Raw genomic sequence first — 21,766 nt, forward strand, 5'->3', positions numbered from 1 at the left:
AACCAATAGACCATTCAGATATGACTTAAATCAAATCCCTTATGATTATACAGTGGAAGTGAGGAATAGATTTAAGGGACTAGATCTGATAAATAGAGTGCCTGATGAACTCTGGACGGAGGTTCATGACATTGTACAGGAGACAGGGACCAAGACCATCTCCATGGAAAAGAAATGCAAAAAAGCAAAATGGCTGTCTGAGTAGGCCTTCCAAATAGCTGTGAAAAGAAGAGAAGCGAAAAGCAAAGTAGAAAAGAAAAGATAGAAGCATCTGAATGCAGAGTTCCAAAGAATAGCAAGGAGAGACAAGAAAACCTTCCTCAGTGATCAATGCAAAGAAATCAAGGAAAACAACAGACTAGGAAAAACAAGAGATCTCTTCAAGAAAATTAGAGATTCCAAGGGAACATTTCAGGCAAAGATGGGCTCGATAAAGGACAGAAATGGTATGGACCTAACAGAAGCCAAAGATATTAAGAAGAGGTGGCAGGAATACACAGAAGAACTGTACAAAAAAGATCTTCACGACCAAGATAGTCACAATAACGTGATCACTGACCCAGAGCCAGACATCTTGGAATGTGAAGTCAAGTGGGCCTTAGAAAGCATCACTACGAACAAAGCTAGTGGAGGTGATGGAATTCCAGTTGAGCTATTTCAAGTCTTGAAAGATGATGCTGTGAAAATGCTGCACTCAATATGCTAGCAGATTTGGAAAACTCAGCAGTGGCCACAGGACTGGAAAAGGTCAGTCTTCATTCCAATCCCAAAGAAAGGCAATGCCTAAGAATGCTCAAACTACTGCACAATCGCACTCATCTCACACTCTAGTAAAGACATGCTCAAAATTCTCCAAGCCAGGCCTCAGCAATATGTGAACCGTGAACTCCCAGGTGTTCAAGCAGGTTTTAGAAAAGGCAGAGGCACCAGAAATCAAATTTCCAACATCCGCTGGATCATGGAGAAAGCAAGAGAGTTCCAGAAGAGATTCTATTTCTGCTTCATTGACTATGCCAAAGCCTTTGACTGTGTGGATCACAATAAACTGTGGAAAATTCTGAAAGATATGGGAATACCAGACCACCTAACCTGCCTCTTGAGAAACCTGTATGCAGGTTAGGAAGCAAAAGTCAGAACTGTACACGGAACAACAGAGTGGTTCCAAATAGGAAAAGGAGTGCCTCAAGGCTGTATATTGTCACCCTGCTTATTTAACTTATATGCAGAGTACATCATGAGGAACACTGGGCTGGAAGGAGCAGAAGCTGGAATCAAGATTGCTGGGAGAAATATCAATAACCTCAGATATGCAGATGACACTACCCTTATGGCAGAAAGTGAAGAAGAACTCAAAAGCCTCTTGATGAAAGTGAAAGAGGAGAGTGAAAAAGTTGGCTTGAAGCTCAACATTCAAAAAACAAAGATCATGGCATCTGGTCCCATCACTTCATGGGAAATAGATGGAAAAACAGTGGAAACAGTGTCAGACTTTATATTTTTGGGCTGCAAAATCACTGCAGATACTGATTGCAGCCATGAAATTAAAAGACGCTTGCTCCTTGGAAGGAAAGTTATGACCAACTTTATAAAATATTAAAAAGCAGAGACATTACTTGCCATCAAAGGTCCGTCTAGTGAAGGCTATGGTTTTTCCCGTGGTCATGTATGGATGTGAGAGTTCGACTGTGAAGAAAGCTGATTGCCGAAGAATTGATGCTTTTGAACTGTGGTGTTGGAGAAGACTCTTGAGAGTCCCTTGGACTGCAAGGAGATCCAACCAGTCCATTCTAAGGGAGATTGATCCTGGGTGTTCATTTTAAGTACTAATGCTAAAGCTGAAACTGCAATACTTTGGCCACCTCATGCGACGAGTTGACTCACTGGAAAAGACTCTGATGCTGGGAAAGGTTGGGGGTGGGAGGAGAAGGGGACGACCGAGAATGAGATGGCTGGATGGTATCACTGACTCTGTGGACATGAGTTTGAGTGATCTCCGGGAATTGGTGATGGACAGGGAGGCTTGGCGTGCTGTGATTCATGGGGTCGCGGAGAGTCGGATACGACTGAGCGACTGAACTAAACTGAACTGAACTGGAAAAGATGAAACAAATCTGAGAGCAAGACATAGGCTTGAAAAGATTTATGGAGAGAGCTAAAAGTCCTCTAGCCAGCCAACTCAAGATGTTCTGGAGCTGTGTTTGTGTCCTGTCTTGAGAAAATAGATATTTCCTGCCCAGGTACTAGAACTAATTCCAAGAAGCCTATCCTACTCTAGAATGTGCAGAGAAAGGAATCATTTCTGTGTGTCCAACTACATCCCTTACCCCATGCTTACCCGGCTTCAGGTCTACCCTTTGACAGGTCAAATACTTGAGATGGGTTAAGGTACTGCCTGAATTTTCAGAGGAAGACGACCCCTTGATGATCGCCGCTTTTGGAGTTGATTTAGATGAGAAGGGGGCATGAACAGGCTGAAGACCAATCAAGATTCCAAAAGTCTGGAGATACTACTAATTGGCCTAATAATGCACACAACAGAAAAAAAAGGAAAAAAAAAAAGAAAGGGCCACTGAGATGACATAACATCAAATTTCGCAGACTGTTAAAAACAACTTTATTGAGGTATAACATATACAAAGAACTGCATATATTTAATGTGTACAATTTAATGAACTTAGACATATGCAAACACCCATGATACCATCACCACCATCAAGATAACATCTAATGCCTCCCACAGCTTCCTTGTGCCTCTGAGACTGAAGAACAGAAGGGAAGTCAGATGCAACCCAAAGGGGCTTTCATGAAAAAAAAAAAAAAAGAAGAAACAGCTGGTCTTTGCCCAGCTGTTGCCAGTTAACCAATATATCCTAAGTAACTACTACATACCAATCATCATACTAGATACTTCTAGGGTTCTAGACCTTGCCCTCAAGCTGGGGAGACAGACATACGCAAGAGTGTACTGTAACACAAAGAATAAAAATTGGTACCACGACCAAAGATCAATAAAATGCCAAGGGGAAACTAAGGAAAGAGAACACTGAGAGTTTAGGAGAAGGGTCAGCACACTTAATGAGTACTAGCTCAGTGAGTGATAGCTCAGTTGCTACACTGAGAAGACATAAGGTCAGGAGAGATAGGTAGGAAAGCCTACATTTCAGCCAGGAACTAATAACAGAAGATATCAACGTGGGGTGAAGCAGGGCACTTTAATTGCTCCTCTAAGGCTCTGGTAGAGCAATCTAAGTTATATCAACTTTCAGGGGAAACAAGACTATAGGGAAATTGTCTGGACAAGACAGAAGCTTTTAATAATCCCCAATAGTAAAATTCCCCATAGAGAAGTGAAGTTATAGCAGTCTAAATTGCCAAAGCCTGCCAGCTCGTGCTGAGTCGTAGAGTCTGTTGGCAGGGAGACAGGCAGTGAGCAATGGCCTCATAGGAGATGCTAGACAAATTGTGAGCCCCCAAACTTCTGAGCTCATGGCTTTGCAGGGATTCCCCAGCAAAAATAAGTGTAAAGAGGAAAAAGGATGTGGGTTGCTCCTGAATGGTGTGGGCTAGGGGGAGAGAGGCAGATTGAAATGTCCCATTTGTTGTGGCTTGGATAAAAAGGAGCCTGAAGGAAGACTACTGACTTGTGCAGATTTCATGGCTATTTTACCTGGAAAAATCTAAAGCAAGCTTCCTCTATGGGCCAAGTTCTACTCACTGGCCAGTGGAACTTTAAAGGCATCCTAAACCAGTTAGGCTGTCATCCACCAAATTTTCAGGACTTGCCAGGGCTCATAACTACATGAGGAGTCTGCTATTTCCCTTCAGTAGCATAGCCTGGAAGTAGTTATCCACCTTGAACATGTTATCCTTTTTTAACGCTTTTTTTTTTTATGAAAAATATATTAAAATAATGGTAGTTAAGACATTCATTCATTCAACATATATGTATTGAGGGCATTCTTTGTGCTTGTCCTTGTTATGTTCTGATATATAATGATAGACAAGATAGAAACAATCTTTGCTCCTGTGGAACTTATACTCTAATACAAGGGTATAGACCATAACAAATAAACATAGGAAATAATGTGATATGAAGAAAAATAGAGCAGGAAAAGCGGATGGAGACTGAAAGGGATGTAATTTTAGACAAGATGGTCAGGAATGGCTCCTCTGGGGAGATGTCATTTGAGGTGAGATTTGAATGAAGGGAGGTAGTAAGCAAAGCACATATCTGGGGGAAGAGATTTTAGGGGTCAGAAGGAAGATTAAGGAGCTACCCAGGGAAGGGACATGGCCTGGGATGTCTAGGGACAGTGAAGAGAAGAGCATGGCTACTGTGGAGTGAGGGAGAGAGGTGACAGGGACCAGATAAAATGACAATAAGATGTTAGATGAATCCTGTGAACAAGGTGACAAGATTACTACATGGATAGTTATGTGGGCTAGAATATAGCAATGTTAAGAAGATTCATAGCCAAGTAAATAATCGTGTCCACAAGGTTGCTTTTGAATAGGCTAATGTTAATTGTAAGGGAATGTCCTGAGTTATTCAGCAATTTTAACTAATTAAAATAAAAGTACAGAAGGGCAACTTGTCAACTTCGAAGTACCTACAGCTGGAGGGAAAGCCACTGGATGACAGAATCAAGATTGACAAATGACCTTAACAAGCAGTTGGGTCAAAGTCAAAAAGCTGAAAAGGGGATAAATGTGAAACTTGGCCTTTAGGCCCAAGGGCATAAATTGCAGCAGAACAGGACAATAGGAACTTGGCTTGGCAGCATCAAAGTATGAAAAGGGCTTAGGGGATTTACTTGACTTTACACTCCAGATGAGTCAACAGTCTGAAAGAGCCTTTCAATAAAGAGCTCATGTTTCTTTGAGCTACATTAATATAATCACAGTGCCCCAAACCAAGGAACCAACAGTCACTTTCAAACTTGTTCAGTTCATACCACAAAAAGATGTTAAGGTTGGCTTCCTGTTCCCATTCCTGTATTTTAAAATCTTCTTTTACAAATGTTAACTCCTCATTTAACCCTCATAAGGCATCCAAGTAAAGATTTATTTCCTATTGGCAGAAAACAAATGGTACATAAGGCAAAGAGAGGTTAAGTAACTGACCCAAAGTCACACAGTTAGTACATGATGGAGTAGGCTCCCAAGACTAGTAGTATCAGCATCATCTGAGGATGTGTTAGAAATGAAAATTCTTGTGCCCTACTCAGCTCTACTGAATCAAAAGCTGTGGGGCAGAGACTGGGGCCTAGAAATCTGTGTTTCAACAAGCCTTCCAGATGATTCTGATGCATTCTCAGATTTTACAAATACTGCATATGAATTTTGCCCCCATATGAATCAGGGATTCTGTCTTAGTCATATCCTATTCTCTACGTTGTTTATCACTAAGACTTACATATACTTGGTATTCAGTAAATGTATTAATTCATGAAATAAATCTTGACTGTGCATATGCCATGTATCCAGGTTTAAGTGCTAGTGGTACAAGAGCTCCCAGTCTGGAGTAGGAGACATTCATGTGATGAACTATAATATAGTGTGGTAAGTGCTCTGGGATATGTGTTCTAGGTTCACAGCAAAGGAAGTGATTTATTTGTCAAGAGAAATGGGGAGGGGCATTACAGAAACCTTTAAACAGGAGATAAGAATTAACTTTTGTTTTCACCCTCTAGGATGAGAGAAGAAATTTATCAAGCAGATTGGGTGGGAAAAGGGGGAAATTAGAAGATATTCTCAGAAATTAAGAGTTTGTTGACTGAATAAATAATGAATGAATAGATGAGTTCTACTCAACAATGACACATATTTCCTCAGATGCCTCCACTCTGGAATGCTGGAGAAGGGATTCCCTAGCTTGACCAGAGGGGTTGTCCCAGATCATTTTTAATGATTTTATCATCTCCAAGATGGGTGGGACTTCCCAGCAGGAGACCTATCCATTAAGGAGCGTATCTGCCTAGACCAAGAAACCAGAAAAAGTCAAGAAGATACAGAGGTTTTAAAAGATACTCCTAAGAAACCAAGTAATACATGCTAGAATGATGAGTTCTCAAGAGTGACATTCAGTTTGATCAAGACTGCAGATGACGAGGATGAAAGGCTAACTCATGGGGCATTTATACGAGTCATTACACAAAAAGAATGGCTTAGCATAGGTGCTTCTAAGCAATAATATGACATTGGTGGAAAGCAAAAGGAAGCAGCAATGCTATTAGTTGACCATCTATAACAGGAATGAGAAATTATATAGGATGGGAAAAAACAAACTAAAAAACTCTAACTTCCACTAGGCCAGGAAACACAGAACCCATAGGGCCAATTACAAAGAAGAGGTGGCAGCCCCTTAACATTTATTTGGGAGTGATTTATTAGATGCTGAAGTGGATATCCTTCAGTCTCTCCAAAGACATGTTCCCCAGGTTCCTGTAGTGGTGAGCAAAGTCTCACCACTTCAGATTCAGGACTTCATTGACTTTCATTAGGAGCCTGAGTACACTTGGCTGACTAGTTTGCTACTTTTCCTGTTCTATCAACTCCATCTTCCCAGTAGTCCCTTTTTTTCTCCTAGCCAGTCAAGTATCTCTTATGTACCAAGGCATCAGTCTCATGAACTCTCAAGTCACCTATCTTGTAGGTGAATCTATGTGGATAAATATTTGAATAGATCTGAGATTATTATATGCATGCATCCCTGAGTGAGGGATATGGGACTGAGCATGTCATCATGGAGACATATGAGTATGCTTGCCTGCAGAAAACTGTGTGAGTGGCTCATTCCATGTACCAATGTCTGTCTGTATCTGTGCTGGGATTAGGAAAGAAATTGGAAAATATTAGAGCAGCTCACATACATGTATGTGCACATATGCTGTGTCTAGTTCTAAAACAGTTGTAATGTTTACAGGAATCCTTCCCCCTTCTGTTCTCTAAGGAAAGTATATACTCTTCTTTCTTTTCCTTTCTCTGCTCCCAGGTATTGTTGGGTTTTCCTTGGCAATGAAGTAGGCAGCAAGCAAACAAAATTATTTCATGGATTATCTAGTGTCTGGAAATCATGAAAAAACTGAAATGAATTCTGATAATTTGGAAACAATTGTGACAGAGGCTACAAAGAACATCCCCACATACAGATACATCTACATTCACCATCCCAAAGGTCTAAAAGTCATGAGTTGTCTCCACACATAAGGGTTTCCCTGGTGGCTCAGCGGTAAAGAATCTGCCTGCAATGCACAAGACACAGGAGATGCAGGTCTGATTTCTGGGACAGGAAGATCCTCTGGAGGAGGAAATGGCAACCCACTCCAGTATTTTGCTGGGAAAATCCCATGAACAGAGGAACCTGGTGGCCTATGGTCCATGGGGTCACAAAGAGTAGGACACACTGAGCAACAGAGCACACAGGCATGCGCTACACATTTGCACACTTGTACTTTCAGAAATGCTTCACTGGTTGACTAGAATAATTTAATTGCAGTCATTTCCCCCAGGCTTTGCACCTTCCCTCCCTCCCCAATGTACTTCTGAGATTAACGTTTAGCTACTCACCATCACCTTTGGGGTCACTCAGGGCAGTGTGTGGAATGACTGATGACCGATGACTTCCAAACCAGCATTCCTTGGAAAACCATCTCCTGCAGTCGTCATGCACCTGGAACGACAGGAGAAGAAAGAAAAAAATAAAACATGAATGGGGTGAGAAAAGGATAACATAGAGCATCATTTTGTCTCAATTCCAAAATTTAAGTGCTCAGTACTCAAAACTCCCTTTTTGAGATTTGGTGCCATACACATACTCCTGACTCCATTTTGAGTCTGCATCATCCCTGAATGTGGTCTCTGAACCCTGTTCCTTTCAAAGGTGCCTTTCAGAAGATACTATTATAGGCACTGAGTAGATGCCAGTCCTAGGGCACAATTTTAGTGGCCTAGAGAATAGGGAGTTTACTTGCAGTATAAGAGTGATAATCCTGATATGTTATTATACTTCAAACCTTACAACAATGATGTGTGTTAGGGAAGACATTACTAATTTTGTTTTAGAAATAAGAAAACCAAAGCTCAGAGAGGAAAAGGATTTTGCTCAAGGTCAAACAACTGGGAAGTAAAAAACCTAAGACTCGGCTACCTTCCCCACTAATGGTATACTTCCCAGGTTTCTGATATCTTCAAGCATCACTTCATGAAAAATTACAGTTACTAGATGACATGAACCTGGCCTAATTAGGCAAAAGTAATTTAAAAAGATCCAGAGGACAACCAGAGTTGTCTTATTTTTAAATGACAATATAATTGAAATAAACATTACATTAATTTCAGGTATACAACATAATGACCTAATATCTGTATACATTGTGAAATTGTCACCAGAGTAAGTCTAGTTAAATCAATCATTACACAGAGTTACATTTTTTTCCTTGTGATGAAAACTTAAGATTTACTTTCCTTTAAAATTTTTATTTTATACTGGAGTATAACTGAGTAACCATGTTGTGTTAGTTTTAGGTATACAGTGAAGTGATTCAGTTATACATGTACATGTATATATTCTTTTTTCATGTTCTTTTCTCATTTAGATTATTATAGAATATTGATCAGAGTTCCCTGTGCTGTTCAGCATGTCACTGATGGTTGCTAGATTTACTTTCTTAAGGAACATATTACTAAAGGAATCCATCAAAACACAAGAAACCAAGAGGAGACGACAAGAACAGAGAACTACAAAAATAACCAGAAAACAATGAACAAAATAGCAGTAGGTAAATGCCTATCAATAAACACTTTAAATTTAAATGGACGAATTCTCCAATCAGAAGAAATAGAGGGGTGAATGGATACCAAAACAGGGCACATATATGTTGCTGATATGAAACTCACTTCGGATCTAAAGACACACACAGACTGAAAGTGCAAATGGATATTAAAAGAAAGCCATAGTAGCAATACTTATATTCGACAAAACAGACTTTAACACAAAGATTGTAACAAAATAAGGAAGGGCATTAAATTATGATTAAAGGGTTAATCCAACAAGAATATAAAACATTTGCAAACATTTATGCACTTAACAGTTCAGTTCAGTTCAGTTCAGTTCAGTCGCTCAGTCGTGTCCGACTCTCTGCAACCCCATGAATCACAGCACGCCAGGCCTCCCTGTCCATCACCAACTCTCGGAGTTCACTCAAACTCATGTCCACAGAGTCGGTGATGCCATCCAGCCATCTCATTCCCGGTTGTCCCCTTCTCCTCCCACAGAGGAGTACCTAAATATATAAAGCAAATATTAACAGAAATAACTGAAAAAAGAGACAGAAATACAAGGATTTTAGAGGACTTTAATATCCCAGTTACATCAATGGGTACATCAGCCAACAGGAAACACTGGCCTTAACAAATTAGATTACCTTAACACGTGAGATGAGATTACCTTAATAGATATACATAGAACATTCCATTAAAAAGCAGCAGAATACATATTCTTTTCAAGTGTGCATAGAACATTCTCCAGATACATCACATGCTAAACCATAAAACAAAGTAACATTAAATATAAGAAGATTCAAATCATGGTAAACATCTTTTCTGAAAACAACACTATGAAACTAGAAATCAACTACATGAAAAAAAACTGGAAGAAACACAAACATAAGGATCTAAACAGCATGCTGCTAAATAACCAATAGGTCAATAAAAAAATCAAAATATACCTTGAGACAAATGAAAATGGAAACACACCTCTAAAATCTATGTTGTATTCAGTGTTAAGTCATGTCCAAATCTTTGCAACCCCAAGGTCTGTATCATGTCAGGCTCCCTGTCTTCCACTGTCTCCTGGAGTTTGCTCATATTCATGTTCATTGAGTTGGTGATGCTATCTAACCATCTCATCCTCTGTTGCACACTTCTCCTCTTGCCTTCAATCTTTCCCAGCACCAGGGTCTTTCCCAGTGAATCGGTTTTTCGCATCAGGTGGCCGAAGTATTGAAGCTTCAGCTTCAGCATAAAATTTTTAATGAATATTCAGGGTTGATTTCCTTTAAGAAGGAAACAGAAACCCACTTCAGTATTCTTGACTGGGAAATCCCATGGACAGAGGAGCATGGCAGGCTATAGTCCATGGGACTGCAAAGAGTCGGACACAACTGAGTGGCTAACACACTGACTGGTTTTGATATCCTTGCAGTCCAGGTCGGTCTCAAGAGTCTTCTCCAGCACCATAGTTTGAAAGCATCAATTCTTTGGTACTCAGCCTTCTTTATGGTTCAACTCTCACATCCATACATGATTACTGCAACAACCATAGATTTGACTATATGGTCCTTTGTCAGCAAAGTGATGTCTCTTCTTGTTAATACACTGTCCAGGTTTGTCATAACTTTTCTTCCAAGGAGCAAGCCTTGTTTTAATTTCATGACTGCAGTCATCGTCTGCAGTGATTCTGGAGCCCAAGAAAAGAAAATCTGTCACTGCTTCCGCTTTTCCCCCTTCTATTAATAGTTGCCATTGAGTGATAGGACCAGATGCCACGATCTTAGTTTTTTCAGTGTTGAGTTTCAAGCCAGCTTTTTCACTCTCCCTTTTTACCCTCATCAAGAGACTCTTTAATTTCTCTTCACTTTCTACCATTAAAGTGGTACCATCTGCATATCTGAGGTTGTTGATATTTCTCCTGGCAATCTTGATTCCAACTTGTGATTCATCCAACCCAGCATTTTGCATGATATATTCTGCATACAAATTAAATAAGCAGGGTGACAATATACAGCTTTGTCATACTCCTTTCCCAATTTTGAACCAGTCAGTTGTTCCAAGTCCAGTTCTGTTTTTTTTTTTTTTTTTCCTTTGATCTGCATACAGATTTCTTAGGAGGCAGGTAAGGTGATCTGGTATTTCCATCTGTTTAAGAATTTTCCACAGTTTGTTGTGAGCCACACAATCAAAGGCTTTAGAGTAGTCAATGAATCAGATGTAAATGTTTTCCTGGAACTCCTTTGCTTTCTCCATGACCCAATGAATTTTGGCAATTTGATCTCTGATTCCTCTGCCTCTTGAAAACCCAGCTTGTACATTTACAAGTTCTTGGTTCATGTACTGCTGAAGCCCAGTTTGAACAATTTTGAGCATAACCTTGCTGGCATGTGAAATGAGCACAGTGTTGGGTAGTTTGAACATTCTTTTGCATGTCCCAAAATCTATGGGACACAGCAAAAGCAGCCCTAGGAGGGAACTTTGTAACGATACAGGTGTACTCCAAGAAACAAAAATATCAAATAAAGAATCTAAATATCTATTTAAAGGAACTACAAAAAGAAGAATAAGCAAAGCCCAAACTTAGGAGAATGAACAAAATAATGGATCATAGAGGAAATAAATGAAATAGAGTCTAAAAAATACGAAAGATCAATGAAAGTAAGAGCTGGTTTTTTAAAAAGACAAGCAACATCAAGAAATTTATATTTAGTTAGGCTGATAAAAAAAAAAGGAACACCCTAAAAAAGAGAATCAGAAATTGAAAAGGAAAAATTATAACTTTACACAACAGAAATACAAAACATTATAAGAGAATACTATCAACAATTACATGCCAACAAATTAAACAACCTAGAAGAAATGAAAAAACTTCTAGATCATATAATCATCCAATACAGAATCATGAAGAAACAGAAAATCTGAATAGACTCATCAGTAGTAATGAAACTGAATCAGTGATCAAAAAGCTCCCCCATAGAAAAATCAAGGTCCAGATGGCTTCATGATGAATTCTACCAAATATTTTAAGAAAAGATAATATCTATCACTTTCCAAAATAATGACAAAGGAATACTTCCAAACTCATTCTATAGGGCCACCATTATCCTGATACCAAAACCAGACAAAAACACTACAAGAAAGAAAATTATAGGCCAATATCTTTGATAAATATAGATGTAAAAATCATTAACCTAGCCATAGCAATCAGGTACAAAAAAGAAATAAAAGCATCAAAATAAGAAAAGCAAAAGTAAAAACTCACTATTTTCATATGACAGAGCACTATATAGAGAAGACACCAAAGGGTGCACCAAAAATGTAGTAAAGCTAATTAATTAAGAACTTTGCAGACACAAAATTAATATACAGGAACCTGTTGCATTTCTATACACTAATGATGAACTATCAGAAAGATAAATGAAGAAAAGAATCCAATTTATAATTGCATCAAAAATAATAAAATATCTAGGAATAAATTTAACCAAGGAAGTAAAAAGACCTGTAACCTCAAAACAATAAGACAATGATTAAAGAAACTGAGGATGACACACCAAAAATATGGAAAAATATAACACAGTCATGAACTGGATGACTCAATATTGTTAAAATGTCCATACTCCCCAAAGTAATCAACAGATTAAATGCAATCCTTATCAAAATATCAATGGCATATTTCACAGAACAAGAAAAAGCACAGTTCTTAAATGAAAACACAAAGACTGCTAATAGCCAAAGCAATCTTGACAGAACAAAACTAGAGCTTTCACATTTCCACACCACAAAGCTATAGAATACATAGCAGTATGGAACTGGCACAAAGACAAGACACACAGATCAAGGGAACAGAACAGAGAGTCCAGAAATAAATCCACACTCATATGATCAGCAAACTTATGACAAAAGAGAAAATAAGAATATAAATGGAAAAAAGACAGCCTCTTCAATAAAACTGGACAGCTGTATTGAAAAGAACGAAACTGGACCACTTTCTTACAAATATATGAAAATAAAATAAAATGGATTAGAGGCTTAAATGTAGACTTGAAACCATAAAACGAGAAGAAAGCATAAGCAGTGAGCTCTTTGAAATATTTTTTTGTATATGTATCTTTGGGGAAGGCAACAAAAGCAAAAACAAACAAATGGAATTATATGAAACAAAGACTTTTGCACAGTGAAGGAAAACACCAACCAAATGAAAAGACAGCCTCCTGACTGGGCAAAGATATTTGCAAATGATATACCCAGTAAAAGGTTTGATGTGGAAAATATATCAGGAACACATACAACTCAATACCAGGAAAAAAAAACAAAAACAAAAACCTGGTTAATAAATGGACAGAGGACCTGAACAGACATTTGCCAATGCAGACATACAAATAGCCAAAAGGCACATGAAAATACGCTCAACATTCTCAATCATCAGGGAAATTCAAATCAAAATGACAATAAGATATCACCTCACAAGTTTCTGATGACTGTTGTCAAAAAGACAAGAAACAATAACTGATGGTGAGGATGTGGAGAAAAGGTTCACTTGTGCAATGTTGGTGGGAATGTAATTTGAGGCAGCCACTATGTAAAACATTATGGGGATTCCTCAAGAGAACTAAAAATAGAACTACCATGCAATCCATCAATTCCACTTCTAGGTATTTATCCAAAGAAATGAAAACACTAACTCCAAAAGATACACATACACCTATATTCACTGAATACTATTTACAATAACAAAGATATGGAACCACTATAAGTGTCCATCCATAGGTGAATAGATAAAGAACATGTGATATATATATGTATATATATATACACACACAGAGATATAATGTATACATATATAATACATATATATACATGTACTTATACACCCATACACCATATGTATATACGTACACATATATAATATATACATTGTATACATATATGTGTGTGTGTGTATATATATATATATATATATAATGGTATATCACGGCCATAAAAAAGAACAACATTTTGTCATTTATGGCAACATGGATGGAGCTGGAGGTTATTATGGTAAGTGAAATAAGTCAGAGGGAGAAAAACAAATACAGTATTATTTCATATATATGTGGAATCTGAAAAGAAAACACATGAACAAACACAACAAAACAGAAATGGGCTCATATACACAAACTGGTGTTTACCAGAGTGGAAGAGGTTGGGGGATGAGTGAAATAAGTGACTGGGATTAAGAGGCACAAACTTAGGGCTATAAAACAGCCTTCAAGCTAGGCCTCAGTGGGGTTTCCCTGGTAGCTCAGCTGGTAAAGTATCTGCCTGCAATGCAGGAGACTCCGAAATGATTCCTGGGTCATAGATATGACTCCTGGGAAGATCCCCTGGTGAAGGGATAGGCTATCCACTCCAGTATTCTTTGGTTTTCCTGATGGCTCAGATGGTAGAGAATCTGCCTGCAATGTGGAAGACCTGGGTTTGATACCTGAGTTAGGAAGATCCCCTGGAGGAGGGCATGGAAACTCACCCCAGTATTCTTGCCTGGAGAATCCCTGTGGACAGAGGAGTCTGGTGGGCTATAATCCATGGGGTTGCAAAGAGACACAACTGGGTGACTAAGCACAGCACACAGCACAGGTCTCAGCAGTATGTGAACTAACTTGCAGATGTACAAACTAGGTTGAGAAAGGGCAGAGGAACTAGAGCCCAAATTGCCAACATTCATTGGATCATGGAGAAAGCAAGGGAATTCCAGGAAAACATCTACTTTTGCTTCAACAACTACACTAAAGTCTTTTACTATGTGGATCACAACAAACTGTGGAAAATTCTTAAAGAGATCAGAGTACCAGACCACCTTACCTGTCTCCTGAGAAACCAATATGATGGTCAAGAAGTAACAGAACCAGACATCGAACTACTGACTGGTTCAAAATTAGGAAAGGAGTACAACAAGGCGGTATATTGTCACCCTGCTTATTTAACTTATATGCAGAGTATGTCATGCGAAATGCCAAGCTGGATGAATCACAAGCTGGAATCAAGATTGCTAAGAGAAATAATCAACAATCACAGATATGCAGATGGTACCACTCTAATGGTAGAAAGTGAAGGGGAGCCAAAGAATTTCTTGATGAAGGTAAATAGGAGAGTGAAATAGCTGGCTTGAAACTCAACACCCAAAAAAACTAAGATCATGGCATCTGATCCGATCACTCAATTATATATATATATATATATATATATATATATATATATATATATATATATATATATATAATTATTAGATATACATACAAAGATCCTGATGCTGGGAAAGATAGAAGCAGGAGGAGAAGGGAATGACAGAGGATGAGATAGTTGGATGGCATCACCAACTCAATGAACCTGAGTTTGAGGAAACTCACGGAAATGGTGAAGGACAGGAAAACCTGGCATGCTTCAGTCCATGGGGTCACAAAGAGTTGGACATGACTGAGTGACTGAACAACAACCATACATACAAAAAAAAGAGAAAGGAATCTAAACATAACACTAAAGAAAGTGAAAGTGAAGTTGTTCAGTTGTGTCTGACTCTTTTGCCACCCCGTGGACTGTAGCCTACCAGGCGTCTCTGTCCATGGGATTTTCCAGGCAAGAGTACTGGGGTGGGTTGCCATTTCCTTCTCCGGGGATCTTCCAGACCCAGGGATCGAACTCAGGTCTTCTGCATTCAGGCAGACGCTTTACCCTCTGAGCCACCAAACGTAACACTGAAGGTAGCCTTCATATCACAAAGGAAGAGAGGAAAAGAAGAAAGGAACAAAAAGAAATAAAAAAATAATGAACAAAATAGCAATAAGCACATACTTATCAGTAGTCACTTTAAATATAAATGAACTAAATTCTCCAAACAGAATATGTAGAGTAGCTGAAAGGATTAAAAAAAAAACCAACAACCCATACATTTGCACATACAAGAAATTCACTGCAGATCTAAAGATACATACAGACTGAAAGTGAGGATGGAAAAGAGTATTCAGTGAAAATGGAAATTAAATAAAAGCCAAGATAGCAATAGTTATTTCACACAGAATAGAGTTTAAAACAAAGACAAAGGAAGACGTTACATAATGACATAAGGATCAAACCAAGAACATATAACAATTGAAAACATATATACACCCAACACAAGAGCAAATAACTACATGAAGCAAATACTGGCAGACATAAAGGGAGAAATTTACAGTAACACAATAATAGGTTTTTAACAACTCACATATCAATAAACAGATCATCGAGATAGAAAATCAATAAGGAAATATTGTCCTTAATACATAAGATAAATTGTTCTTTACATATATTCCATTCAAAAGCAGCAGAAGATAAATTATTTTTGACTATACATGGAAAATTATCCAGAATAGGTCACATGTTAGGCTGAAGAAAACATCTCAGTAAATTTTAAGAAATTGAAATTGTATCAAACAACTCTCTGACCACAATGTTATGAGACTATAAATAAATTAGAAGGAAAAAAAAAAACTGGAGGGGGGCAATTCCAAGATGGCAGAGGAATAAGACTGGAAACCACTTTCTCCCCCACAAATTCATCAAAAGATCATTTGAATGTTGAGCAACTTCCACAAAACAGTTTCTGAACACTGGTGGAGGACACCAGGCACCCAGAAAGGCAGCCCAATCTCTTCAATAGGAGATAGGACAAAATATAAAAGACAAAAACAGAGACAAAAGATTTAAGGATGAAGACCGTTCCTGGGGAGGGAGTCGTGGAGGAGGAGAAGTTTCCACACAGTAGGAAATCCTCTCACAGGCATGTCTGTGGGGAGTTTTGGAATCTCAGAGGGCAACATAACTGGGAAGGGAAAAAAAAATCCACAAAATATGCGCCTAACCACAACTGCCAGTGGAGAAGTGGCCCAGACGTTCATGTCCTCCAGCAGCAAGTGGGAGTTGGGCAGGGGGACGTGGACTCCATCATTGGTCCTTAGGGTAAGGACTGGGCCTGAATGCCATGAGGACAATCTGAAGGAGCTAATGTGAGATAACAACGCAAATCCTCGGAACACCAGAGACAAAAAAAAAAAAAGACTTTTCCCGCAAAAGGCTCTAAAGCCTCACAGTGCAAGGAGATCCAACCAGTCCATTCTAAAGGAGATCAGTCCTCGACGTTCATTGGACGGACTGATGCTAAAGCTGAAACTGCAATACTTTGGCCACCTCATGCGAAGAGTTGACTCACTGGAAAAGACCCTGATGCTGGGAGGGATTGGGGGCAGGAAAAGAAGGGGACAACAGAGAATGAGATGGCTGGATGGCATCACCGACTCAGTGCACATGAGTTTGAGAGAACTCTGGGAGTTGGTGATAGACAGGGAGGCCTGACATGCTGTGATTCATGGGGTCGCAAAGTCGGACACGACTGAGCGACTGAACTGAACTGAACTGAACTAACCCCTGGCACGATCACAGAACAAAGGATTGAGTGAATACCAAAGGAGAGCAAACTGGCTGCCACATAGGGCCCTCCCTCCCCGGAGGCAGAAAGGCAGGCCTGTGACAGCCAGAGCTGGAAGGCAAGGGGCTGCTGCAATCTCGGTCCCATTAACTGCATCTTCCACCAAACTGTGAGCAGGTTTCCAGTTGCTAACCACATCTTCCTGGGATCCTGGAAGGTTGACATCCATCAGGAGTGTCACAGCCTGAGATCAGCTCCCCAGAGGAGACACAGGAAACACCTGGGACTATGCTCTAGTGTCGCACCGGGGAAACCAAGTGACCAGGACCAGGGAGGTGAATAAGATGCACAGCCCACCTGGGACAGTGTGCTCGTCAAGCACCCAGTTGCCTGAGCTGCTCGGACCTGGGAAGGGCACAAAACACACAGCCCATCTGGGTCTGTGCCCCTGCAGAGAACCTGAGTGGTTTATACCTGGGAATTGCATGAAATGCAGGGCCCACTTGGGACAGTGCCCCTGCAGAGCACCCTGGAGCCTGAGCAGTGTAGACCTGGGAAATACACACTGCCTTGGGCTGTGGCAAACCTAGTGTGGTCCATCCACTGTGAGCACTCTCCCCACATGCCAGTGGTATTTGTTTTCAATGTCTCTCCCTCCCCACAACACAACTGAACAAGTGAGCCTAAATAAGTGGCCACCTTTTACACATTGGAGAAGGAAATGGCAACCCACTCCAGTGTTCTTGCCTGGAGAATCCCAGGGACGGGGGAGCCTGGTGGGCTTCCGTCTATGGGGTCACACAGAGTCGGACATGACTGAAGTGACTTAGCAGCAGCAGCAGCAGTTGCCCCCTTGTGTCAGGGCAAAAATTAGATACTGAAGAGACTTTCAAACAGAGGAAGCCAAAATAAACAAAGAAGGGGGAACCGCTCTGGAAGTGACAGGTGCAACAGGTTAAAACCCTGCATTTAATACTGGAGACTGTGCGTTTGAAGGGCACCTATAGACCTCGAGAACAAGTACAAGCTGGAACAAGGGACCATCTGACACTGAACTGACCCCACACTGCTCACAACAGTCAAAGAGAAATTTCTAGATATATTTTTACTATTATCACTTTTTAATTATTGCTTTAAAATTAGTTTTTTATTACTCCTTTAACTTTCATTCTTATAGCCTACTATTACTTTTCAAAAAATAACCCTATTTTTTAAAACAAGTTCCAAAAATATTTTAAATTTTTTTGTGATTGATTGGCCACCTCATGAGACGAGTTGACTCACTGGAAAAGACTCTGATGCTGGGAAAGGTTGGGGGCAGGAGGAGAAGGGGACGACAGAGAATGAGATGGCTGGATGGCATCACCGACTCTGTGGACATGGGTTTAAGTGTACTCCGGGAGTTGGTGATGGACAGGGAGGCCTGGCGTGCTGTGATTCATGGGGTCGCGGAGAGTCGGACACGACTGAGCGACTGAACTGAACTGAACTGAACTGATGTTTTATATTTCTTATGTTGTGTTTTTGAGAGTCTAACCTCTGTTCTAGGTTTTTAATCTTTGTTTTTTGATATTTGTTATCAATTTTGTATCTCTAAGAATCTAATATTTGGTATCCATTTTCACTTAGGAATTTGATTACTGGGTTGATTGCTCTCTCCCCTTTTGACTCTACCTTTTTTCCTCCTGGTCACCTCCATCTCCTTCCTCCCTCTTCTCTTCTCTACATAACTCTGTGAATCTCTCTGGGTGTTCCAGACTATGGAGAGTATGTAGGGATTTGATTACTGGCTAGATTGCTCTCTCCCTTTTTGACTTCCCCTTTTCTCCTCCTGGGCACCTCTATCTCCCTCCTCCCTCTTCTCTTCTGTATATAGCTCTGTGAACCTCTCTGGGTGCTCGTGGCTGTGGAGAATTGTTTCACGAAAAACCTAGGGGTTTTATCTTCTATGCTGTATGGATGGAAAAGTCTTGAGGCTACTGTAAGAGAAGGACTGAAACCCAGAGGCAGGAGGCTTAACTCCAAAACTGTGAAACATCAGAGAACTCCTGACTCTGGGAAACATTAATAGACAAGAACTCACCCAAAAGTGACTACACATACACTGAAACCAAGCTCCACCCAAGAGATAAAAAGTTCCAGTGCAAGACACATCATACTAATTCTCCAGCAAAACAGGAGCACAATCCTGAACATTAAAAAATGGGCTGCCCAAAGCCATGTCAAACCCATAGAAACTCCAAAACTCTCTATTGGACACTTCATTGCACTCCAGAGAGAAGAGATCCAGCTCCACCCACCAGAAGACAGACACAAGCTCCCCCAACCAGAAAACCTTGACAAGCCATTAGTCTAAACCCACCCGTAGGGAGCAGACTCCACAATTAAGAGGAACCATGAACTTCCAGCCTGCAGAATGGGCACCCCAAACACAACAATCTAAACAAAATGCAAAAGCAGAGAAATATTCAACAGGTGAAGGAACATGATAAAAATCCACCAAAGCAAATAAAAGAGGAGGAGATAGGGAGTCTACCTGAAAGAGAATTCAGAATAGTGATAGTAAAGATGATGCAAAATCTTGAAAACAAAACGGAGTAAGAAATAAATAGACTAGAGACAAGGATTGAGAAGATGTAAGTTATGTTTAAGAAGAACCTAGAAGAAGTAAAGAAGAATCACTCAAGAATGAATAATGCAATAACTGAGGTCAAAAACACTCTGGAGGGAACCAATAGTAGAATAACTGAGGCAGAAGAGAGGAAAAGTGAGGTGAAAGATAGAATGGTGGGAAAATCTCATATAAACAATCTACATGCTTCCCTTGTAGCTCAGTTGGTAAAGAATCTGCCTGCAATGCAGGAGACCTGGGTTCGATCCCTGGGTTGGGAAGATCCCCTGGAGAAGGAAATGGCAACCCACTCCAGTATCCTGGCCTGGAAAATCTTATGGACAGAGGAGCCTGGTGGGCTGCAGTCCATGGGGTTGCAAAGAGTTGAGCACGACTGAGCTAAAGGAACTAGAAAAAGAAGAACAAATATAACCCAAAGTTAATAGAAGGAAGTAAATGATAAAGATTGCTTCTCTAAGAAATAAATGAAATAGAGACTAAAAAATGGAAAAGATCAATGACACTAAGAGCTGGTTCTTTAAAAGATAAAATTGATAAACCTTTAGTCAGAATCATAAAAAAGAAGAGTGGATCCAAGTAAATAAAATCAGAAATGAAAAAGGAGACTTTACAAATGATACCACAGAAATAGAAAGGATCATAAGAGATTTCTATGAAAAAGTATATGATAATAAAAAGGACAATGTAGAAGAAATGGACAAATTCCTAGAAATGTACAATCTCCCAAGACTGAACCAAAAAGAAATAGAAACTATTATTAGACCAATCACTAGTAATGAAACTGAATCAGTAGTAAAACACCACTCTCAAGAAACAAAAGCCCAGGACCAGATGGTTCACAGGTGAATTTTACGAAACATTTAGATGAGTTGACACCTATATTCTCAAAATATTCAAAAAATTGAAAAGGAAACACTTCCAAATTCATTCTATGAGGCCACCATTACCCTGATACCTAAACCAGACAAAACACTACAACAAAGAAAATCAAAGGCTAATATCTTTGATGAATATAGATGCAAAAATCCTCAACAAAATATTAGCAAAACAAATGTTATAATACATAAAAAGGATTTTACACAGATGGGTCGTGCGGGAGTTTGACTGTTACTCCGAACTTGATCCAGAGTGGCTGCTCTGATCTATGTTGATGAGGAGAGCGGAGAACCAGGCATCCATGTGGCTCCTAAGGACGGGCTGAAGCTGGGGTCTGTGCCTTCAGTCAAAGCTTTGGATGGGAGATCTCAGGTTTCAACACCACGTGTTGGCGGAACGTTTGATGCTCCACCAGCTTTACCGGGGCCTGCCGGGGGGGCTTTGGGAACTGTCAACAGAGCTGCAGAGGGATCAGTTGGGACGAGTGGACCACTCGGGCGGAGGCAGACAGCTTTCTCTACCAAGAAGACTGCTGGGAGGACTGTTGGAGCGAAAGGTTCGGTTCCTGCCTCGGATGACACCTATCCAGAGATAGAGGGGTTCTTTCCCTTCGATCCGTTGGATTTTGGGAGTTTTGACCTGCCTGGGGAGCACCAGGTCGCACACCTCCCCTTGAGTGGAGTGCCTCTCATGATGCTGGATGGGAAGAGGGAGTTTGGGCAGCTGTTACACGTGGGCCCCCCTTCGCCTCTGAGGATGTCTCCTCTGCTGTGGGAGTCTGATGTGTTGCGGTCTCCCTCAAGCCTTCTGTCGACTCTGGATGTTGGGTTGCCACCTGTTTGCTGTGACTTAGATGTTTAAATTTCTTAGCACTTTATTTTGGGTATGTATTAATAGTTTGTATTGATAAAGCAATTCTTTGTTTAACAGGAAAAAAAAAGGATTTTGCATGATGATAAAGCTGGATTCATTCTAGAGTCACAAGGGTGGTTCAACATATACAAATCAATCAATATGATACAGCACATTAACGAAAAGAAAGAACAAAG

General features: G+C 40.0%; 1 protein-coding gene and 1 pseudogene across 1 annotated transcript in view; one reads left to right on the forward strand and one right to left on the reverse strand.

Annotated features, from left to right (window-relative positions):
• LOC129537450 (diacylglycerol kinase kappa-like) overlaps positions 1 to 21,766 on the reverse strand; it is a 148,478-nt gene that overhangs the window by 54,986 nt on the left and 71,726 nt on the right. The window contains 2 exon segments of the mRNA XM_088832678.1: positions 2,336 to 2,519; positions 7,570 to 7,672. Of these exon segments, the coding sequence (XP_088688804.1) occupies positions 2,336 to 2,519; positions 7,570 to 7,672 (287 nt within the window).
• On the forward strand, positions 16,636 to 21,578 carry LOC148773815 (securin pseudogene; annotated as a pseudogene).

This window comes from Moschus berezovskii, chromosome 26 (assembly GCF_049115385.1).
Source record: "Moschus berezovskii isolate FMDL1 chromosome 26, NW_MosBer_1.0, whole genome shotgun sequence".
Taxonomy (NCBI): Eukaryota; Metazoa; Chordata; class Mammalia; order Artiodactyla; family Moschidae; genus Moschus; species Moschus berezovskii.